General features: G+C 39.2%; 1 protein-coding gene across 1 annotated transcript in view; it reads right to left on the bottom strand.

Annotated features, from left to right (window-relative positions):
• Positions 1 to 2,002: 2,002 nt before the first annotated feature.
• Positions 2,003 to 21,254, bottom strand: part of BEND2 (BEN domain containing 2) — a 60,729-nt gene continuing 41,477 nt past the window's right edge. The window contains exons 14-18 of the mRNA XM_088028578.1: positions 20,029 to 20,229; positions 18,735 to 18,856; positions 16,821 to 17,052; positions 13,361 to 13,564; positions 2,003 to 2,136 (exon numbers count right to left, since the gene is read on the bottom strand). Coding sequence (XP_087884704.1) covers positions 2,003 to 2,136; positions 13,361 to 13,564; positions 16,821 to 17,052; positions 18,735 to 18,856; positions 20,029 to 20,229 — 893 coding nt within the window. The remainder of the gene's footprint in view (positions 2,137 to 13,360; positions 13,565 to 16,820; positions 17,053 to 18,734; positions 18,857 to 20,028; positions 20,230 to 21,254) is intronic.

Below are 21,254 nucleotides of genomic sequence, written 5' to 3'. Positions count from 1 at the left end.
GCTTCTAGTCCAGGGACTATTTCAGATAGCACAAAATACAAATCAAATTTGAAATCTGCATATACAGTTTAAAATATAATCTTGCCTAGAATATAATTTTACTTTTCCATATTAGCTGTATTACCAATAGTGTGTAAAATTATTTATAAAACTGAATGGTGAAGACAAAGACTATCTTAGATGAATTAATCTGAATAACTCTGGTCAAAACTCTTTTGCCCTGTATGGAAGATTTTTTGGCTTGAATTATTTACTTTTTAAGACAACTGTAGGCATAGCCTAAACATATAAAGATATGCATAGAAATACTGTAATTTTATTAATCTAAAGGCAACTAACAACAAATTATTTATTTGGAGAACAGGGTTGTAAAAATTCTATCTTACGTCTTCATCTTTCTAAAATTGGTTATACTATATTTCACTAAAATACTCTAAAAATTGAATTTAATTTTCAAAAGACATATCATTTGAAAAAATGTATATATTCTACAAATTGACCATATAAAACCATCCTAAACTACTTTACGAGTCACAAAAATAACAAGACTTGTCAACTTTCACACTAATTACTGTGACTGACTTATTACTTTCTATTAAATTTCTTCTTTGCCTTATCAAAAGAGCAAAGTTAATTAGTGTCAACTATCTAAGAAAACCCATGGGTCATAAGCAAATGTGCACAACTAAAGCCTGAACTCTCACAAGGAAAAACACTGTTTTTTGAACAATAACTAAGAATGTGATAAAGCAAATATAACTGAGAACTGTTCCATAGGTTGAAAGCTGAGAGATGACATTATAACTAACAAAACGTTTCTCTTTTTTCTGACAAAATGCTTCTTAAACACAAATGATCAAACAATGAAATTATACAGTATTTTCTATGGCTAAAACATTCAATAACTTTAAAGTGCTTAAGCTAAACATAAAATCCTACTCATGAGCGAAATGGAATTATTGTTTTCATTTGCCAATATTCCTGCCAATATACTTCAAGATCACTTTTTTCTAATTGAATTTCTGATCAATGTTTTTTTCATTTAAACACTGTAAGGTTTAAATTTGTATGCACTTCAACTAGTAGAATCAATCAGAAAAACACAGTAAATATAAAGAACCTTCATCCAGGCATTTCAGAAAAAGCAACAAAAAACATTCGAATCTGGTCAGATTCTTTTTATTCATCGTGATATATTCTTAAATTTGAATTACTTCAATGGGACCAAAAAGCCTCCTGACATGAGTTTCTGTGTTGACTCTTAGAAAACTGCTGTGATAAAATATTATCAGGAGGTAAATAAAAGGATGCTGTTCTTATCAGGAGTAAATAAAAAAAAAACCCCATAGGGTTCGTGCCTGGAAAACTTGGGTCAAACAATAGGATGTCAGTCTTATGAATCCCCTACTGATGGATATTTAAGAAAGCCAACATGGGTGTCTGGGTTATGTGTAAACCATACCTCCCTTCTGAATCAGTGGAGCTTAGACCTCAGATCTGCAGTGACAATTCACTTGACGAATATTGAATGTCTACTACCTACCTGGAATTATGGTCTGCCTATCCAACCATGTCTCTCTACCTCACTATCTATTATGTGTGTCACTGATGCTCAGATCTCATCTATCACTAAGAGCTAAACGTGCTATTCTCATTCTACCTTAAAACAGCAATGAAAACCACCTTTAGGAGTTTACCACCATTCCTTTAATCAGAGGTTCTTATCGGAGTACTGCCCATCACTTTGTTCACAAGATGAAACATTACACATCTTCCTAAAGCAATTCCTAAAGCAATTCTGTGGGCAGAAAAAGAACATCGGATATTTCTTCAGTTGTGAATGCAGAACTACACCGCCACTACAACAAGCTAATTTTGGAATTACGACTTGAGAAACTTAGGGGATGATACAACAATTAAAAAAAAAAAAAAAAGTAGGGTTGGCATTCAAGTACTTCAGTCATTATCTCTTGGTTCTGACTCTGTTGGAGTTGTTAAGCTGCTATGCTTTGAGTATGAACTTCTTAAGGTCATAGCGAAGACTACGGATGGAGCTGTTGATAGCTGTCACACACAACTTCCAGTTATATCCGGTTTCTGAGAGATTGCAAGTCGGGAAGATGTCTTGAAGAAATTCTGGTGGTAAAGCCCGAAAACATAAGTTACTTAGAAATCACTTCTCAGAGAAATGAATTTATTCAACCTTAGTTCTATTGCTATGACTATGAAAGGGTCGTTGAAACTTTAATTAAAACACATGGAGTATTATAACTATTATTAAATTAGCTGAACAAATCTTTTCATCTAAAAGGATAATGGCAAATAGCACCATTCTTAAATCACAGTAAAATAAAAGTATCCCATGACCTTGCTACATAACCAGAATGGAAATCCTCTCGTCTTCGACACCCAACGTAAACTTTTCTCATTCTTAAATTTATCAAACATGCATGTTATTCATTATATCAAGACTTGCTAAGGCTTTGTAACACGCTAGAGGCTGCAATGTCTTTATACTTTTAGAGGCAAGAAGCTATAACTGCTAAATATTTTGGTACTGCTTGATTTCTCTCAGACAAGAAAGGAGTCTCTAGATCTTGCAGTTAGAGGAAAACGTCTATAAACGAAGGTAACAGAGCAACATGGCTCAAGGAGCACACTTAGAGAAAGTGGGTGGACAGACGAAGGGAAAGGTGGAGAAGAGAGATGTTTTTAACGAGAAGAGCAGAACTGTCCTCGGATACATTTTTAGGTAACTTCCAAAGTACCTCTGAAGCCTTAGAAAAGGATCTGATGAGCACTACAGGCCTGCATTAGTTGGCTACATTAATCTCATTTGTTTTTCAATAAGATTAAGAAGCTGGGAAATCAGGACAATGACATAAACACAACATAGGTCCAAAATTTTTAGCAAGGCATGTGACAGTTAAAAAGCTTTTATACTCAAAGGACTACTTAATACACCAGTGGTAGCCTGGAAGGAGGCTTTCAGTGGTATGTCCCTGGATTCAGTATCAGGCAGTGTTTTGATGCTGCCGGCCATCTTTTCTTATTATTATTTTATTTTTATTATTATTATTTTGCTGCCGGACATTTTTATTACCAAGAAAGAAGTTCTGGAAAGCAGGCTTGTCCCATCTGCCCAGGACAGTGAAGCTGGGATGGATAACTAAGAGACTGGAAGACAAATACAGCCGCAAAGCTTTCAACAGGCTGCAACAAGGAGCCTAAAGTGGCTGGTATTTCCCAAAAAGTGCTCTCTGAAACACTAGTCATGAAGAAGTTTCCTGGGGAAAGAGATTCCGGTTGTGCAAACGAGCAATGCTACCCTCCAGAGTTAGTTCCCACTGAAAAATCCCACAGCAAAGAGACCTGCTGATTCAAAGGTGACAGATGCAGATGCGTTAGTTGGGCTTATAAAATGAGGAAGGTGGCAATGCAAAAAAACAACAGAAGGTCAGGACTGTGGAGATCTGGAAGGGCTTCAGAGCTAAAGGCATTCAAAACATGTTTTAAAACAGAGTCAAGTGAAATAGATCTATGGACTAAGGCCCTGGGGGTGCCAAATCAAGAGCTTCCCTAGCCACTTGACTAAAAAGCACCTTATTCATGAAGCACCCATTAACATTCAGCTGTCTTTAAGAAATATTGTTTGGGGGACGCCTAGGTGGCTCGGTTGATTGAACATCTGCCTTTGGCTCGGGTCATGATCCCAAGCTCCTGGGATTGAGCCCCGCATCGGGCTCCTTGCTCAGTGGGGAGCCTGCTTCTCTCTCTACCTGCCACTCCCCCTGCTTATGCTCGCTCTCACGTTCTCTCTCTGACAAATAAATAAATAAAATCTTTCAGAAAAAAAGAAACACAGTTTAGGAAATGCTAGTCTACACTAACAGGATAAAATGCAGGAGGAATAAATATAAAATCCTACACTTACATTAAAAAAATAGTAACAGTATAAATAGAAATAGCCCAAACACTAACAACATAAGTACTAGATAAACATCAGTATATAGAAGAAAAGATCTAGGGGTCTTAGTTAACCATAAAATTAAAAATGGCAAGTGCCATTATTGTCCGGATTAACATTGACATTGGTCTTGGCAATGATTTTTTTATTCTGACACCAAAAGCAAAAGCAACAAAAGCAAAAATAAACAAGGAAGCCATCAACAAAATGAAAAGGCAACCCACTGAATGGGAGAAAAGATTTGTAAATCATATATCTGATAAGGGGTTGATATCCAAAATATAAAATAACTCATACAATTCAACAGGAAAAACACCAACCACATGTTTTAAAATATGGGCAAAAGATCTGAATAGACATTTTCCCAAAGAAGACAAAGAGATGGCCAACAGGTATTTGAAAAGATACTAAACATCATTAACCATCAGGGAAATGCAAATCCAAACCACAATGAGATATCACCTCACCCCTGTCAGAATGGCTAAAATCAAAAAGACCAAGTACTGGCGAGGATGTGGAGAAAAGGAAACACTGGTGCCCTGTTGCTGGGAATGTAAATCGGTGCAGCCACTATAAAATAAAACAGTAATGGAAGTTCCTCAAAAAATTAAAAATAAAACTACCATACGATCCAGCAAGTCCACCTCTGAGTATTTATCCAAAGAAAACAAAAATGCTAACTCAAAAAGATATAGGCACCCGCCCTGTTCACTCTAGCATTATTTACAATAGCCAAGATAGACAACCTAAGTGTCCAAGTGTCCATGGATGGATGAATGAATAAAGAAATTGTGGTGTACACACACACACACACACACACACACACATTTTTATTCGGCCATAAAAAATAATGAAACCTTGTCATTTGTGACAACATGGACGGACCTTGAGGACATTATACAAAGTGAAATAAGCCAGACAGAGAAAGACAAATAGCACATGATTTTACTTATGTGTGGAATCTAAAACAACAACAAAACAACAAGAAGATACAGAGAACAGACAGGTAGTTGCCAGAGGTAGGAGGTAGGGAGAGGAAGAAATGGGTGAAGGGGGTCAAAAGGTAAAAAGAAAAAAAATAATAAAATGAATACATTTTGCAACATGTATACACATAAGAAGGAAGGAAGGAAGGAAGGGAGAGAGGGAGGGAAGGAGAAAGGAAGGAGGGAAGAGAAAGAATGACCTCTTTGCAGGAACAATTTTCAGAGACAGCGTGTTTATTAAAAAAATAAAATTTAAAAATTAAAATTATAATGGCAAGTGCCATTTTAGACTGCATTAACAGCCTAAAAGGAAAGAGTACCATTGTATTCTGGGTTAACTTGAGAACATCTGAAGTTGGTCACTGAATCAGATCATGAAAGATGAGGAAAATATTTCTATGAGGACTTACTGAAGGAAATGGAGATATTTACCTGTAAAAGTGTAAGACTTAGTGGGGGAAAAGTTGTGAATTACACTTATTTTCTCAAATTCTCATGCTTCCATGTCGAGGGATCTCCAAATTGGAAAGTTTGAAAAAACTGTGCAATTAAAAAATAAAGCTGATATTTTTATCTCCACCTGCCAGATTCTAGTGGCTGTCTCTCACTTGGTTTTGAACTTGAAAGTGGGGGGAGAGGGTGTATTTACTATCTCCTAGTGCTCCACCAGGAAGTAATAGCTGTCTCTACATACTTGAAGGCCTATCATGTGAAAAGTAACTGGATCTACCCTATTTAGCTCTAGAAGGGATAAGTAGAACAAATGTGTATTACATGCAGGGAAGTAAATTTTGAGTCACTTGGAGGAAAAACTTTCTCATGAATTAGAGCCCCTTTAAAATGTATTGGGTTACTGGAGGTAAGAGAAGATGGTGACGGAGTAGGAGGACCCTAGGCTTGTCTCATCCCATGAACACAACTAGACAGCTATCAAATCATCCTAAATACCCCAGAAATCAACCTGAACACTGACACAACAAACCCCACAATTAAAGGAAGAGAAGAGGCCACATGGAAGAAGGTAGGAAGTGTGGGGATATGGTTTAGGGGAGAAATGGATCGCAGGTGCTATAGAGGGGAGGGAGCTGTGGTTGCAGAGAGAGAGAGGGGAGCACACAGGGGAAAGATGCACAGGAAGAACAAGACGGGCTGAATTTCCTGACTTCTTGCAATCAGCAGGGATTAAAGCCTGGAGTTTTAAAGGTCAGCAGGCTTGTCTGGGATAGAGCCCAGAGGGCACTGCACTACTCCTGGGGGGGGAAGGCAGGCAAACAACTCAAGGGCAGATGGTGTGGAAAGAGTGATTTGAAGACTGCCTGGGGCACACAGGGGGTAGATTGCTCACTCTTCTTGGAGCACTCTCCCTGAGAGGCAACGTTCACAGAGATGCCTCTCTGAGAACAAAGGACCTGGCTGGTGCCTTTTCCCTCCCCTGCCCATCAGCATAAATACAGAGCCACCCGTGGGAAGCAGCACAGGGAGGACACTGGCTGCCTAACTTGCTTATACCGAGCCCCACCCCCACCACACTCTGGCAGGACTGCCCTTCTCCGTCAAGCTTGCCTCTGTCCGAGCCCAGGGGGGCCCCTTCCCCAGAAACCAGCAGAAACCCCTGCCCATACCACGGCTCCCAACCAGAGAGTTCTGTGGGGCTTCAGTTCTAGTGGAAGTAGTATCAGGTCTCATTGAACAAGCAGATCATAGCACACCTAGTTAAAACTCACCACATTCTGGGGCAAAGACCAACCACAGCCCACTGCAAGCAAGGAGAGCCTCTGCAGATGACTGGCCTGAGGGACAGAGCAGCCAAAACACAGCAGCAGAGTGCACACAGCACACACCAGAGACACCCCTGAAGCACCAGGCCCTGGGCTTTACATGACCACTTCTTCATAAAGCCGCACTCTCAGAAGCAGGAAACATAACTGGCTTTTCTAACACAGACAAGAAGACAGAGACTTAGACAAAATGCAAAGACAGAGGAATTCATCGCAAACGAAAGAGCAAGATAAGGCCACGGCCAGAGATCTAAGTGAGAGAGATCTAAGTAACATGCCTGATGGAGAATTTAAAGCAACAATCATAAGGATACTCGCTGGGCTAGAGAAAAGAATGGAAGGCATCAGGGAGATCCTTACCACAGAGATAAAAGAGTTAAAAAAAGAATTAGTCAGAAATGAAGAATGCAATAAATAAGATTGGAAACAGGCTTGATGCACTGAACAGCAGGCTGGAAGAAGTGACAAAGTGACAAAGACAAGAAAGGATCAGAGAAAATCTCCAGAAACAATGCCAAAACAAGTAATAAAATGGCACTAAATACATATCTATCAATAATCACTCGGGGGGCGCCCGGGTGGCTCAGTCGTTAAGCGTCTGCCTTCGGCTCAGGTCATGATTCCAAGTCCTGGGATCGAGCCCCACATTGGGCTCCCTGCTCAGCGGGAAGCCTGCTTCTCCCTCTCCCTCTCCCCCTGCTTGTGTTCCCTCTCTCGCTGTGTCTCTCTCTGTCAAATAAAGAAATAAAATCTTTAATAAATAAATAAATAAATAAATAAATAAATAATCACTCGGAATGTAAATGGACTAAATGTTCCAATCAAAAGACCTAGGATGTCAGAATGGATAAATAAACAAGACCCACCTATATGCTGCCTGCAAGAAACTCATTTTAGACCTAAAGACACCCATCACTTCTCGGCCTTTTGGCTAAGATCAAGTGTAGACCTAAAGACACCTGCAGATTGAAAGTGAGGGGGTGGGGCACCTCAGTGGCTCAGTCGTTAAGCGTCTGCCTTCGGCTCAGGTCATGATCCCGGGGTCCTGGGATCGAGCCCCACATCAGGCTCCCTGCTCCGCAGAAAGCCTGCTTCTCCCTCCCGCACTCCCCCTGCTTGTGTTCCCTCTCTCACTGTCTTTCTTTCTGTCAAATAAATAAATAAAATCTTAAAAAAAAAAAAGTGAGGGGATAGAGAAACATTTATCATACAAATGGACATCAAAAGAAAGCCAGAGTAGCAACAGTCCTATCAGACAAACTAGATTTTTAAACCAAAGACTGTAACAAGAGATGAAGAAGGCCACTATATCATAATAAAGGGGACAAACCAACAAGAAGATCTAACAACTATAAATACTTATGCACCCAACATGGGAGCACCAAAATATATAAAACAATAACAAACATAAAGGAACTCATTGATAATTATACAATAATAGTAGGGGACTTTAACACCCCAATTACATCAATGGCAGATCATCTAAGCACAAAATCAACAAGGAAACAATGGCTTTGAATGACACACTAGAACAGATGGACTTAACAGATCTATTCCGAACATCCCATCCTAAAACAACAGAATACACATTCTTTTCAAGTGCACATGAGACATTATGCAGAAGAGATCACATACTAGATCACAAATCAGGCTTTAACCAATACAAAAAGACTGAGATCATACCATGTACATTTTCTGACCCCAACACTATGAAACTAGAAGTCAGTCACAAGAAAAGTCTGGAAAGACCATAAATACATGGAGGTTAAATAACATGCTACTAAAAAAATGAATGGGTCAACCAGGAACTCAAAGAAGAAATTTAAAAAAATACATGGAAACAAATGAAAATGAAAACACAATGGTCCAAAACCTCTGGGATGCAGCAAAAGCAGTTGTGTTAAGAGGGAAATTTACAGCAATCCAGGCCTGCCTCAAGAAGCAAGAGAAGTCTCAACTATGCAACCTAACCTTACACCTAAAGGAGCTAGAAAGAGAACAATACAACCTAAATCCAGCAGAAGGAAGGAAATAATAAATATTAGAGGAAAAATAAATGATATAGAAACTAAAAAACAATAGAACAGATCAACGAAGTCAGGAGCTGATTCTTTGAAAGAAGTAATAAAATTGATAAACCTCTAGCCAGACGTATCAAAGAGGAAAGAGAAATGACCCAAATAAATAAAATCACAAATAAGAGAGGAGAAATAACAACCAACATCACAGAAATACAAACTATCATAAAAGAATATTAAGAAAAACTATATGCCAACAAATTGGACAACCTGGAAGAAATGCGTAAATTCCTAGAAACCTATAAACTACCAAAACCAAAACAGGGAGAAATAGAAAACTTGAACAGACCGATAACCAGCAAAAAAAAAAAAAAAAAAAAATTGAATCGGTAATAAAAAATCTCCCAATAAACAAAAATCCAGAACCAGATGACATCACAGGTCAATTCTACCAAATATTTAAAGAGTTAATACCTATTCTTCTCTAACTATTCCAAAACATAGAAAAGGAAGGGAAACTTCCAAATTCATTCTATGAGGCCAGCATTACCTGATACCAAAACAGATAAAGATTCCACTAAAAAAGAAAACTACAGGCCAATATTCCTGATGAACCTGGATGCAAAAATTCTCAATAAAATACCAGCAAACCGAATGTTTCCTGAGGCAAGGGAAACAAAAGCAAAAATAAACTATTGGGACTTCATTAAAATAAAAACTTCTGCACAGTGGAGAAAACAATCAAACTAAACTAAAAGGCAACCTATGGAATGGGAGAAGATATTTGCAAATGACATATCTGATAAAAGGTTAGTATCCAAAATATATAAAGAACTTATAAAACTCAACACCCAAAAAATTGAATAATCCAATTAAAAAATGGACAGAAGAGATGAGCAGCCACTTCTGCAAAGAAGACATCCAGATGGCCAACAGACACATGAAAAGATGCTCAAAATTACTCATCATCAGGGAAATGCAAATCAAAAGCACACTGAGAGATCACCTCACACCTGTCAGAATGGCTAAAATCAAGAACACAAGAAACACCAAATGTTGGTGAGGATGTGGAGAAAGAGGAACCCTCCCACACCATTGGTGGATATGCAAATTCCACGGTGGATATGCAAATTCCGTGGAAGACAGTATGGAGGTTCCTCAAAAAGTTTTTTTAAAAGTTAAAAATAGAAGTACCCTATGATCCAGCAACTGCACTACTGTGTATTTACCCAAAGTATACAAGAACGCTAATGCAAAGGGGTACACGCACCCCGATGTTTACAGCAGCATTACCTACAACAGCCAAATTATGAAACCAGCCCACATGTCCATCGACTGATGAATGGATAAAGAAGAAGTGGTGTATATATATGCATTGGAATGTTACTCAGCCATAAAAAAGAATAAAACCTTGCCATTTGCAAGGACATGAAAAGAACTACAAAGTATTGCACTAAGCAAAATAAGTCAGTCCAAGAAAGACAAATTCTACTCATATGTGGAATGTAATAAACAAAACAAATGAGCAGATGGAAAAAGGAGGGGGGGGGGCAAACCAAGAAACAGACTCTTAACTATAAAGAACACAGTGATGGTTACCAGAGGGGAGGTGGGTGGGGGATGAGTGAAACAGGTGATGGGGATTAAGGAGGACACTTGTCCTGATGAGCACCGGGTGAGGTATGGAAGTGCTGAATCACTACATTGTACACCTGAAACTAATATTACACTCTATGTTAACTAAGTGCAATTTAAATAAAAACTTAAAATAAATGAATAAATACAAACAAGCTTTTAAAAAATATAGTGGATTGCTATCAATGCAAGTGTTCGAACTGAGGGGAGGCAACTATATGTCAAAGCTGAGACCAAATTCCTGCTCTGGGGGAAAAGTTGTATTAGAGGATGTTTAATGTACTTCCTATTGCTAAGACTTTACCGTTCTGTAATATGCAGAAATGGATGGGAGGGTATAGGAGTAAGGGTTGTTCACTGATTGCAAATCTGCAGCCCACTAACTTTCTCCATGTAAACCATTCTCTAAGGAGCCCTTAAGTGATACTGAACTCTCATCAGAGAGCATCAAATAATAGTTTCTTCTGTGAAATCAATACCTTTGGCTAGTAGACATATTTACTTTTGACTACTAATTTCCAGAAGAGTTCCCCCAAATAATAAAATCTTAGAATAAGAAATTATATTAGAATAGAAGAATAAGCTGGCTTATTCAGTCAGTGGGATACCACTCAGCAGTTAAAATGCATGAACTAGATCTCAAAAACACAATGTTGAGTGATAAAAATTTGCAAAAGGATACATACTATATATCCCCATTTATGTACATTAAAACAACCATAGAACGACATTATATATTATTTATGGATCTATCAACATAGGTAGCAAAAGCATAAAATATGCATGGGAATGGTACATCTAACTCCAAGACTGTGGTTGTTTCTGGGGAGAAAGACAGGGGAAAGGGATGATGATGAGTTTTAATTATATCAGTAATGTTTTATTACTTAAAAAAATAACCTACAGCACAAAGACCAAAATATCTATATCTATACTGGGCTGACAGGTGCTTATTATATTACTGTATCATTTTCTGTACATTTTTGTGTGTTTTTAAATTATACTGAACCAAAACTTCTAAAGAAATTATGTTGGAGGCTATAATGCCCAGTCCTTCTATGAGTGCAGGAATCGCCTCTCCTCTCTGGTCACTCAGCCTTTGTTCTTTTTGTTCTCCAAGTTCATTTTATCCTTATATTAAAGTAAAACATGCTTTCTGGTCAGATTCTCCTCCTTGGGCCTGGCTCTGCCCACACCCCTAGGAAAGTGATGATGATTCTATCACATTCTCGCTGCTGAAATAACTCACAGGGCTGCCCTTCTACACAGGAATAGAACTTTGAGTCTTATGGGAAATTTGTTAAAATATGCCCCATGTGGATAGTACGTCAAACTTGTACTGAGTATATTTTACTACAAAAGACATCTTCTCAATTTGTAATATAATTCAATAGGGATAAAACAAAATGAAATGCACAGAATAATATCTTTAGTCCACTTTTAAGGAACTAATATATTCAGATATTTAAAGAACTATAAAAGTCACCTTTTACCCTCATTTACAATTTTTTTTATTTAGAATGGGGCACCTGGGTGGCTCAGTCAGTTAAGCATCCAGCTCTTGGTTCTGGCTCAGGTCACGATCTCAGGATGGTGAGATGGTGCCCTACATGGGGCTCCACCCTCGGGGGCGGGGGGGGGGGAGTCTGCTTCTCTCCTTATCCCTCTCCCTCTGCCCCTCCCTGCTCCTTGCACTCACGCACGTGCACTCTCTCTCTCTCTCTCTCCCTCTCGCTCTATCTCTCAAAAATAAATAAATCTTAAAAAAAATTTTTTTAATTAGAAAGATAATATTTCTCCTATAAACACCTTCATTTCCAAATTGGTTACAAAGTCTGTTTTCTTTTTTTACCATAATATAAGGGGAATTAGGTTTTGGTTTTTTGCCTGGTGGGTTAGCTCAGCGATGTCCAAATTGCCAACTGTGACCAATTATTAGGTCGTGATATCAGTGGTGGCAGCAATTTTAAAAAATGTAATACAGGGGCGCCTAAGTGGCTCAGTTGGTTAAGCGTCTGCCTTCGGCTCAGGTCATGATCCCGGGGTCCTGGGATCGAGCCCCGCATCGGGCTCCCTGCTCAATGGGGAGCCTGCTTCTCCTTCTCCCTCTGCCTGCCACTCCCCCTGCTTGTGCTCTCTCTCTCTCTCTCTCTGTCAAATAAATAAATAATCTTTTTAAAAAGTGTAATAGAATAGAAACCATTGGAACGTAATTCTCATAGAAATAATAAGCATTGTGAAGCTTTTGGTTGCGTTTTTAAAAACTCATACACGCATGTACTGAGTCAGAACATAAACTGTATTTTCTACTACGAGTTGCAATAAAAAAAAAGACAAGTTTGAAAACAAGTGGATTAGATGATAGCAATTGCTTACAGAAGGCACTGTAAGCCAGGCCTCTTTAGTTTAGTCTGAAATACAAAGTGTTCACATTTGTTGGGTATGTGTGATATGAAGGCAGGAACCAAAGAAGAACCAACTAAGATCAGGCTGGGGCTCAGAATCTCTCTTTGCTGGGGACCAGTGACACAAGTAAGAAATATTCTGCTTCCTGCTTTGTCCAAATTTAAATTTTCACAGAATCGCTTTTGGAAGCTGTATTACTTCATCTATATACGTCACAGATAAAGACTGCACCGGGCTCATGCGCACAAGAAAAATCTAGCCAATTAACCTGCTGTGCTATTGTTGGCACTTTGGCAAATTGACAAAGCCCAGCAGCTTCGACCTTGATCCTCAGTAAACAAAGGTGTTTGAGTTTCCATAAGCCTGGCAAGACAGAGCAATTAGCCCGGAGAACCCAAAAGCTGAAGAAACACAATTCATGAAACCACTCCTTGTTATATCCTAAGGAGGGAATTAGTAAGATCTCCATCTCTCCTCAGAACACATACAAACTGAATGGATTGTAGTTTCTGCCCCTCTGTAATGCAATTTGCTTTTTATTTATTCTCACATACTCAACATGGAACCAACCTCGAAGAGCGTTAATCCTATTCGGGTTAAGGGCGTTCATGCCATACCCCAGATTGCCATAGACGTTACTTTTTACCAAGACGTCCTCTGTGAACAGTTTGCGAATAAGGTATCTGGCTGCCAGCTCTGGGCGAGACTTCCCTTTGGCTATATTCAGTACTGAATGTGGCAACTGTACATTTCTACCTGGATTTCCAAGATATTCTAGAAGCGAAAGAGAAAGAAGATGTCAAGTTTCATGGCAGACGTTAGGTTCAAGTTTTTTTTTTTAAAGGCTTTAAGAGAAAGGTTGATTTTTCTGAATTTTTTAGGCTCCAGAATTCGAGAAGTTAAAAAAAGTAATCCCTTAAGTTTTTAGCGTATCATGAGATAGCAGGAGAAATGAAACAAGAATCACTGCTGATGTGATTGCACATGCTCTGACTGTTCAGGAAAACGATTCAGTGTTCTGTTACCTTTCAGGACAGAATCAGTTTGAACATTATGATTAGTAACAAATTCTAAGTAATTTCAATGGTCTCTTGTCCTCTTTATAACAAAGGCTTGTTCAAAAAGAAGCAACAAGATTCTTACTGAAATATTTATAATTTTTAAGTAGGTTTTCTATTAGGCATTAAAGTCATCATTTAAGAATTAGCAAACTCAGCTATCATATTTTAGTTAACTTATTTGAACTGAAAAATAAATTTTAAACCTATTTTCATTTCTCAACTCCACAGCCTAATCATCCCCATCTCTCCTCAGTCCTAGTGATTCAAATTAACCACATTTTAAAATGCCCTATTTTATATACAATAAAGAATTCTTTGTTGGAGAAAATATGTTAGAGAAATACAGTATGATTCTTACAAGTCAATAAGCATATTTTTCATCTTGGAACATTCATCATTTAATGGGTGACCATATTAATTACTGAATCCCCCAGACCCAACATTTACCAAGAGACACTGAATTATTTAAAAGTCCACTTAGTGGGTCCAAAGACTTCACTCTAGAAGATTAACCCAGCAGTATTTATCAAGGTCAGAAAAAAAAGGTTAATACTCTTTAACCTGGTAATTTCAATTCGGAGAACCTAACTTAAGGATCCAAGGGGTGCCTGGGTGGCTCAGTTGGTTAAGTGTCCGACTCTTGATTTCAGCTCGGGTCGTGATCTCAGGGTCTTGGGACTGAGTCTCGCGTCCAGCTCCGTGCTCAGTGCAGAGTCAGCTTGTCCCTGTCCCTCTCTTCCTCCCCCTACTTGCATGTTCTCTCTCCCCGTCTCTCTTTCTCTCAAATAAATAAATGAATAAAATATTTTTTAAAAATAACAGAGTCTTGGGCGCCTGGGTGGCTCAGTTGGTTGAGCGACTGCCTTCGGCTCAGGTCATGATCCTGGAGTCCCGGGATCGAGTCCCGCATCGGGCTCCCTGCTCAGCGGGGAGTCTGCTTCTCCCTCTGACCCTCTTCCCTCTCATGTGCTCTCTCTCTCTCTCTCTCTCTCTCAAATAAATAAATAAAACCTTTAAAAAAATAAAAATAAAAAAATAACAGAGTCTTCTAGTTCATGAACATGGGATATCTATGTATCTAGGTCTTCCTTAATTTATTTCAACAATATTTTATGGTTTTCAGAAAGCACATCTGGCACTTCTTTTGATAAATTCATCCCTAAGCATTTTAATTGAACATCAGGCTCCATGCTCAGTGGGGAGTCTGCTGGAGATTCTCTCTCTCCCTCTCCCTCTCCCCCTCTCCCCGCTCGCTCACACTCTCTCTCTCAAATAAATAAATCAATCTTAAAAAAAGAAAAGAATCTAAAATATGTACAAAGCTACACAAATGAATTTTTTGGCAGCATGATCTGTATGACTGATAATCCCCTCCCCAACAAATCCCCCACCACAAAAAAAAAAAAAAAAGAGGAAGGTAGTTAAATAAATTAGGGTATACTTACTCAATTGAATATTATATACCTGTTAAAAGCAATGATCATAAACAACGGAGATTCTTGATAAAAAACATACACATACCATGTTTAAAAAGAAGAGTGAATATATAGAGACCATAATGTTTTAAAACGTAAGAAAAAAACTAGAAGAAAATTAAAATATCCACAATAGTTTTTTATGGTATCTTGATTGTGGGAGCTTTCCTTCCCTGCTGAATTTTTTCCACTTTTTCAAAATAAAATGGTGTAACAGAAAATACACAAACTGGGCAGCTGCCTGGCTCCCAATTCACTTAGTTGGCCCTATCTCCTGGTTCTAGACCTGTGACTTAAGTGCTCCAAATCAGATTCTTTGTCCTAGGAATCTGAGCAGTGACGAGAGGAAACTAGACCCTAGAGCTCATGCAAGATGCAGACAGAGCCCCACAGACCTCAGGGGACGCCAGCTGCCACAATCAGGGCTGGCGGTTTGGCTCCTGCCTTCGGCTCGGTTGGTTTGTTCTCTGCTTCTTTAAATCTAGGAGCTATTCGTCCACTGATTTTTGTTATGGTTTAATTGGGCCAGAGTTTGTTTCTACGGCATACAGCCTGAACAAAGATAGTAGTTATATTGATTTTATAATGGAAAAAATACAAAGATGCATCATTTAAATAATTTCATTTGAACGGGTTCACAGGTAATATGCTACTGAGGGTTGACAGGGGGGCAGGGGAGAGACAGAAAATAGTTTTGCCAGCTCAGATGCCACTAAACCCTAGCACACTGAGGAGGAGGCGCTGGGAAGCATGAGTGGCAGGTGGCACCGTCACCTATGGAACCCACTGCCACTTGATACTAATGAAGTAGGATGTGCCTCCAGCAGACAGCGAGCAGTGGGGGCAAAATGTTCTGAGGAATGGGATTTATTAATTCATACAAAAACTCTTCAAGGAGCACCCGCCACGTGTCAGGCACAGAGAGAGCAAGACCCCTGAATTGCTGCTGGCTCCACCAGCTGTAGCTCCTTCTCATGCCTAACGTGAGAGCTCATACGGGTTGAAGGAATCGACTGAGAGCTGCTTTCCGAAGGAAAAATAGCAGATTTAGCTTAATGTTCAAAACTATCAGTCTCAGGGGCACCTGGGGGGCGCAGTCACTTAAGTGTCCGACTCTTGGTTTCAGCTCAGGGCTGATCTCAGGGTCGTGAAATCGAGCCCTCCGTCGGGCTCCATGCTCAGCACGGAGTCTGCTGGAGATTCTCTCCCTCTGCCCCTCCCCCCTGAACGCGCATGCTAGTGCGCTCACTCCCTCTCTCAAATAAATAATAAATCAATCTCTCTCAAATAAATAAATCTAAAAAAAAAAACTATTGGTCCCAAAACTAGGTATCTGTATTTCATTAACTCATTAATATAAGAGATTAAGTTGTTTAGATTTCTCATCATGAAAAATGTCAAACATACTTGAAAGTAGAACAGTACAATGAGGCCCACAATCGCATCACCCAGATTCAACATTTATCATCAAGAGAACTTATTTTAATAACTCACCCAGTATGTCATCAGATACCACTGAATTCTCCATGGAAGGTTTTTTAATTCCTTGATGGCAAACACTGCTCTTCCACTGAAAATTCCCTTTTACTCTTGTTCCTGAGGCAGCTGTTGGCTGAGATAACTGGGAAATGCTTTCACCGCCTTTGCCACCTCTTTCATCATTCACATCTGCAGACGCTGGAATGCCAAGACTGGTAGGGCCTTTTTTGCAGCCACCAGCTTTCTGCTGAAACACAACATGTGTCTGTACCCAAAGTCCCCTCATGAGAAAATATAGACATGCTCCATCATCTACCAGGGCCCCCCAGGTTGGTAGGGAAGCAACTATCTCTAACAAGGTCAGAAAAAGCGCACAGATATTGTGCACCATGATAGAAGAAGTAGACATGTGGCTTATTCCTCAAGCAGCCGTGATGTGCTGCCTCTTGGAGGCCTTGGTAGCTTTAGCTAATGATAACTGCTGGCACAAAACAAGTGCTTAGTAAACGTTTCAGGAATAAACGAATAAATGAGTCTCTTCAAGATGACAACTTCGGTTTTTGGTTTTTTCTTAAATGTTCTTGTTTGTTTTCTCTTTCCCCAGTGGCTAGCGACTCTAGGGATCTCTAAAGACCCTGGGGACCTTTTTTTTTTTTTTGAAGCTGTGCTTGAGACCCACTTTCTTGGCATATTTAACCAGAATCTCTGGTGGAAGGAGTGGGAGAGCTCAGGCATTAATGACTTTCTTTAAAAGTGTCTCCCATGACTCTAATATATTCCTAGGGTTAACAACCACTACTCTAGGTTGGGGCTTCTCAAAGGGCTATGGACACACAAATCACCCGGGGGTCTTGCTAAAATGCAAATTCTGCCTCCATGAGTCTAGTGTGGAGCTCAAGACTCTGCATTTCTCACAAGCTTTCCTGCGGTGCTGCTGGTGTTGCTGGTCCGCGGACCCACTTTGAGTGGCAAGGACCCGTCCCTCTCCTAGTCAAGCACACAGCAGGTATTTGGCAGATGCCAAATTCTGACGCCTAAGCAAATATGCAAATTACCATTTTCCAGGCAGTATCATAATTTTACATTCAAATGTTTAGGGTGCAATTTTTGTAGGATATAAAAGGGAATGTGAAAAATAAGCAGATTTGGTTTCACACAGATGGTGCTTGAGCTATCACTGAAATCAAGCCGTTCACTAGGAAAACATAAGCTCAGCTACAGATATTCTTGGCAAAGTTTCCATGCACTTACTCTAGAGATGCAGGACTGGCTGGACATGGCGAGAATAACATGCGGTTTTCAGAGAGGTGGGCAGAAATGAGAAATTGTTAAGTTAAATGCTTCAACAGGAGAAGGCAGTAGACATGACTCTCTCCCCTGCTGGCCCATTCGTGTTAAAAAAAAAAAAAAAAAATCTCTAATGCACTTTCAAGACAGAATGGATGTGAGAAAAGCCAGATTCCTGTTTGCCATGGAACTATAGAAAGTACAAGGTATCGGCAGTAGCCAAACCTCACGGCCAGCATGACGTCCGCCAGGTTCTGCCATCACTGAGGGCAGACAAGGACAGAAGCTCCTGCCTTCACTCCCGTACCACAGTCTGCTCTTCTCTGCGGTACTCAGTGAGATACTGAAAAAGATTTGCCAAACATCTCTGGAGCTGAAAACTCTTTCCTGGTATACCCCATGGCTTCAAATATACTGATTATAACACTCCATTTGATTTATTTTCTCTTTAGGATATTTGTATGGAGCATAAATGTCAAAGAGTAAAATAAATAGGCAGAGACCATACACTGCCCCTAAATTAAATAAACAAGATTTTGAGCACATGGCTTGAAGATCCTGTGTGTCATGCTCTTCACTTGGGAATTGTATACAGTATGCACTGATACAGCAGTGACCATATTTAAATAAAAAATAACTTACTGGTGTTGTTGTGGCTTCGGCACATAAACAATAGATCAGAGAATTGATATCGGCAATACAGGTTTTCCAGTCTTTTCCACATTCACGCAAATCATGGTTGGGAAAATTTGTTGCCAGATATTCTGCAAATAGCGAAAGCATTCATGAAAATTTTTTAAAAAGAAAAAAAACCCAAAGAATTGACAAGACATTTTTTTATTGAAAATACTGACATTTTCTATTTTGAATTGCTGCTCTTTTCTCTCTTTCTGAGAGTTGAGAAATTCTACTCAAAGAGGATGCTTTGCTGAATATCTCACTTCTAATGTGCAATTCCCCTATAAAACACTGACGTAGGGAGCCACTAAGGAGGTTTTGGTGCTTTTATTAAACGAAGAACAGATACTAAATTTAAATCTTAGCCGGAAAGGCTGAGAAGTGATGAGGTTATGGGGCTTTTAAAAAAAAGTGTGTAACAGAAAGTCAATATTTCTGGGTGCTAATGCCATTGAATAACCCTGTGGATATATTAAAACTAAAAAGGAAACCTGTAAGCAGAAAATGGTGTTATTGCCAATATTCTTAGACCAGGGTATATTTATTTGTGCACACTACATGTCTACTATCTTCCCCAGAAGAAGCTATTCCTTCGGCCTAGAGTACCCTTCCTATTTATCTAGCTAAGGATTCCAAATCTAGCTCAAGTGTTTTGTCCCTAGTAAGCCTCCCTTAATGCCCTCAAAGTAGTTGCTCTGCTCTCTGAGCTTCTACAACATTACCGCCCTGGATTGGGATTGATCTGTTTCCCTCAAAAGTCCCTTTCTAGACTGTGAACTCCTTGAGGGCAGAAATACTTATTTGTTGTTGTAGTCTCAGTGCCCATTAGTTCTACAACCTTCATCCAAATCTCTGGAAGGCGGGAAGGCAGGAGACCAAAATGGATTAATCATGACATTCTATTTCTGTGTTGCCAGTTAGTAGCACCGAAGTGTGTTTTATTCTCCTGCATTTTTTTTTTTTTTGGCTTTTTCTTTATTTTTTAGTACCAAGCTTGAGCACTGAAGAATTGACTTAGTTCTAGCCATAAGCAGCTATAATCAATAAAGCTCGTTTTATTCCATTAGTCTATGGACAAATGGCATTCTTTACAAGTTGTTACCCATTATGTAATGTTAAATTGTAAAATCAGGGTCAGGCAGGTGAAAAACAGCTCTAAGATTTACACAGACTTGATCATTATCTCTTAAACTACCAATAACATTCATCAGATGACCAAATGATGATAAAAACAAGATTTCATAATGACTTTACATACCTCTTATTGCAGCCATTTTGTTTGGGTCTAGAGGTTGGCGGCCTTGGGAATTAAAACCTACCCAGCTGTGCATCAGAATTTCCTTGGAGAACAAAACATGAACCAAGTAGCGGGCTGCATGCCTAGGATGGCTCTTCTTTTGTGCAGTCACCAAATTAATATTAAGCACCCTGACATTCCTTCTCGGATCACCAAGATAGCCTTTTAAAACACAGGGAAAAAGTAAAATCTTTGTTTTCTCATGCAAGGCTACCATGAAAGTGCCCAAGAAAATTAAACTAATTGATTTCTAATTCACTAATTTTTCTTTTAAGATTTTATTTATCTATTTGACAGAGAGAGAGACAGCAAGAGAGGAAAAACAAGCAGGGGGAGTGGGAGAGGGAGAAGCAGGCCTCCCGCTGAGCAGGGAGCCCGATGCGGGGCTCGATCCCAGGACCCTGGGATCATGACCTGAGCTGAAGGCAGATGCTTAACAACTGAGCCACCCAGGCGCCCCCAGAGCCAGTTTTTAAATCTGTTTATAAGCCAAGTGCTCTGAACCATTAATCTGCTAATGCCTTCTATTCTTTTTGCTATTTCTTCTTTTTTAAACACAAAACTGAAATCATACTTTATATATAGTCTGAATCCTGCTTTTTCGGTTACCATTCTATTTTGAGCATTTCTCCATTTTCTTTAGTTCTTTTTCAAGTCAGCATTCCTATCTTCATGATTTTCCTGACAGGTGACGTTTATGTTGCACTTAGGTTCTAAGCATTGTGTTAAGAGCTTACAATGAATTATTCCATTTGAGCCTCACAATTCTATGAAATAGGTACCATGATTTTTGTTACTTCACAGAGGAAGAAACAAATACTTAGGTTAGAGAAGTGGCTGAAGATCACATGGTTAGTAAGACACAGAGCTGGGATTTGAACCCAGACAGTCTGACTCGGGAGCCCCTGCTCTTAACCATTATGCTTTACTGTTTCATACACCATGGATATACCAGGAGTTACTTAACTAACTCCCTATGGCTGCTTATTTGGTTGTTTCCAATTTTTCATGATTCTGTAAAGAACATTCCTGTACCAAAATTTAAATACAAATCCTTTTTATTGATTAAATCTTCAGATATTAGTGGGATTACTGAGTCAACTGGCATAAATACCTTTATGGATTTTTATTCAAATTACCTTTCAGAAAGTTTTCACCAGCGTTTACTTCTAACAACAGCATATCAT

Source organism: Eumetopias jubatus, unplaced genomic scaffold (genome assembly GCF_037043125.1).
Source record: "Eumetopias jubatus isolate StellerSeaLion01/CBP00866 unplaced genomic scaffold, mEumJub1_p1.0 scaffold_11, whole genome shotgun sequence".
NCBI lineage: Eukaryota > Metazoa > Chordata > Mammalia > Carnivora > Otariidae > Eumetopias > Eumetopias jubatus.
The sequence above is the reverse complement of the archived record's forward strand: the minus strand, read 5'-3'. Positions and strand labels throughout refer to the sequence as shown.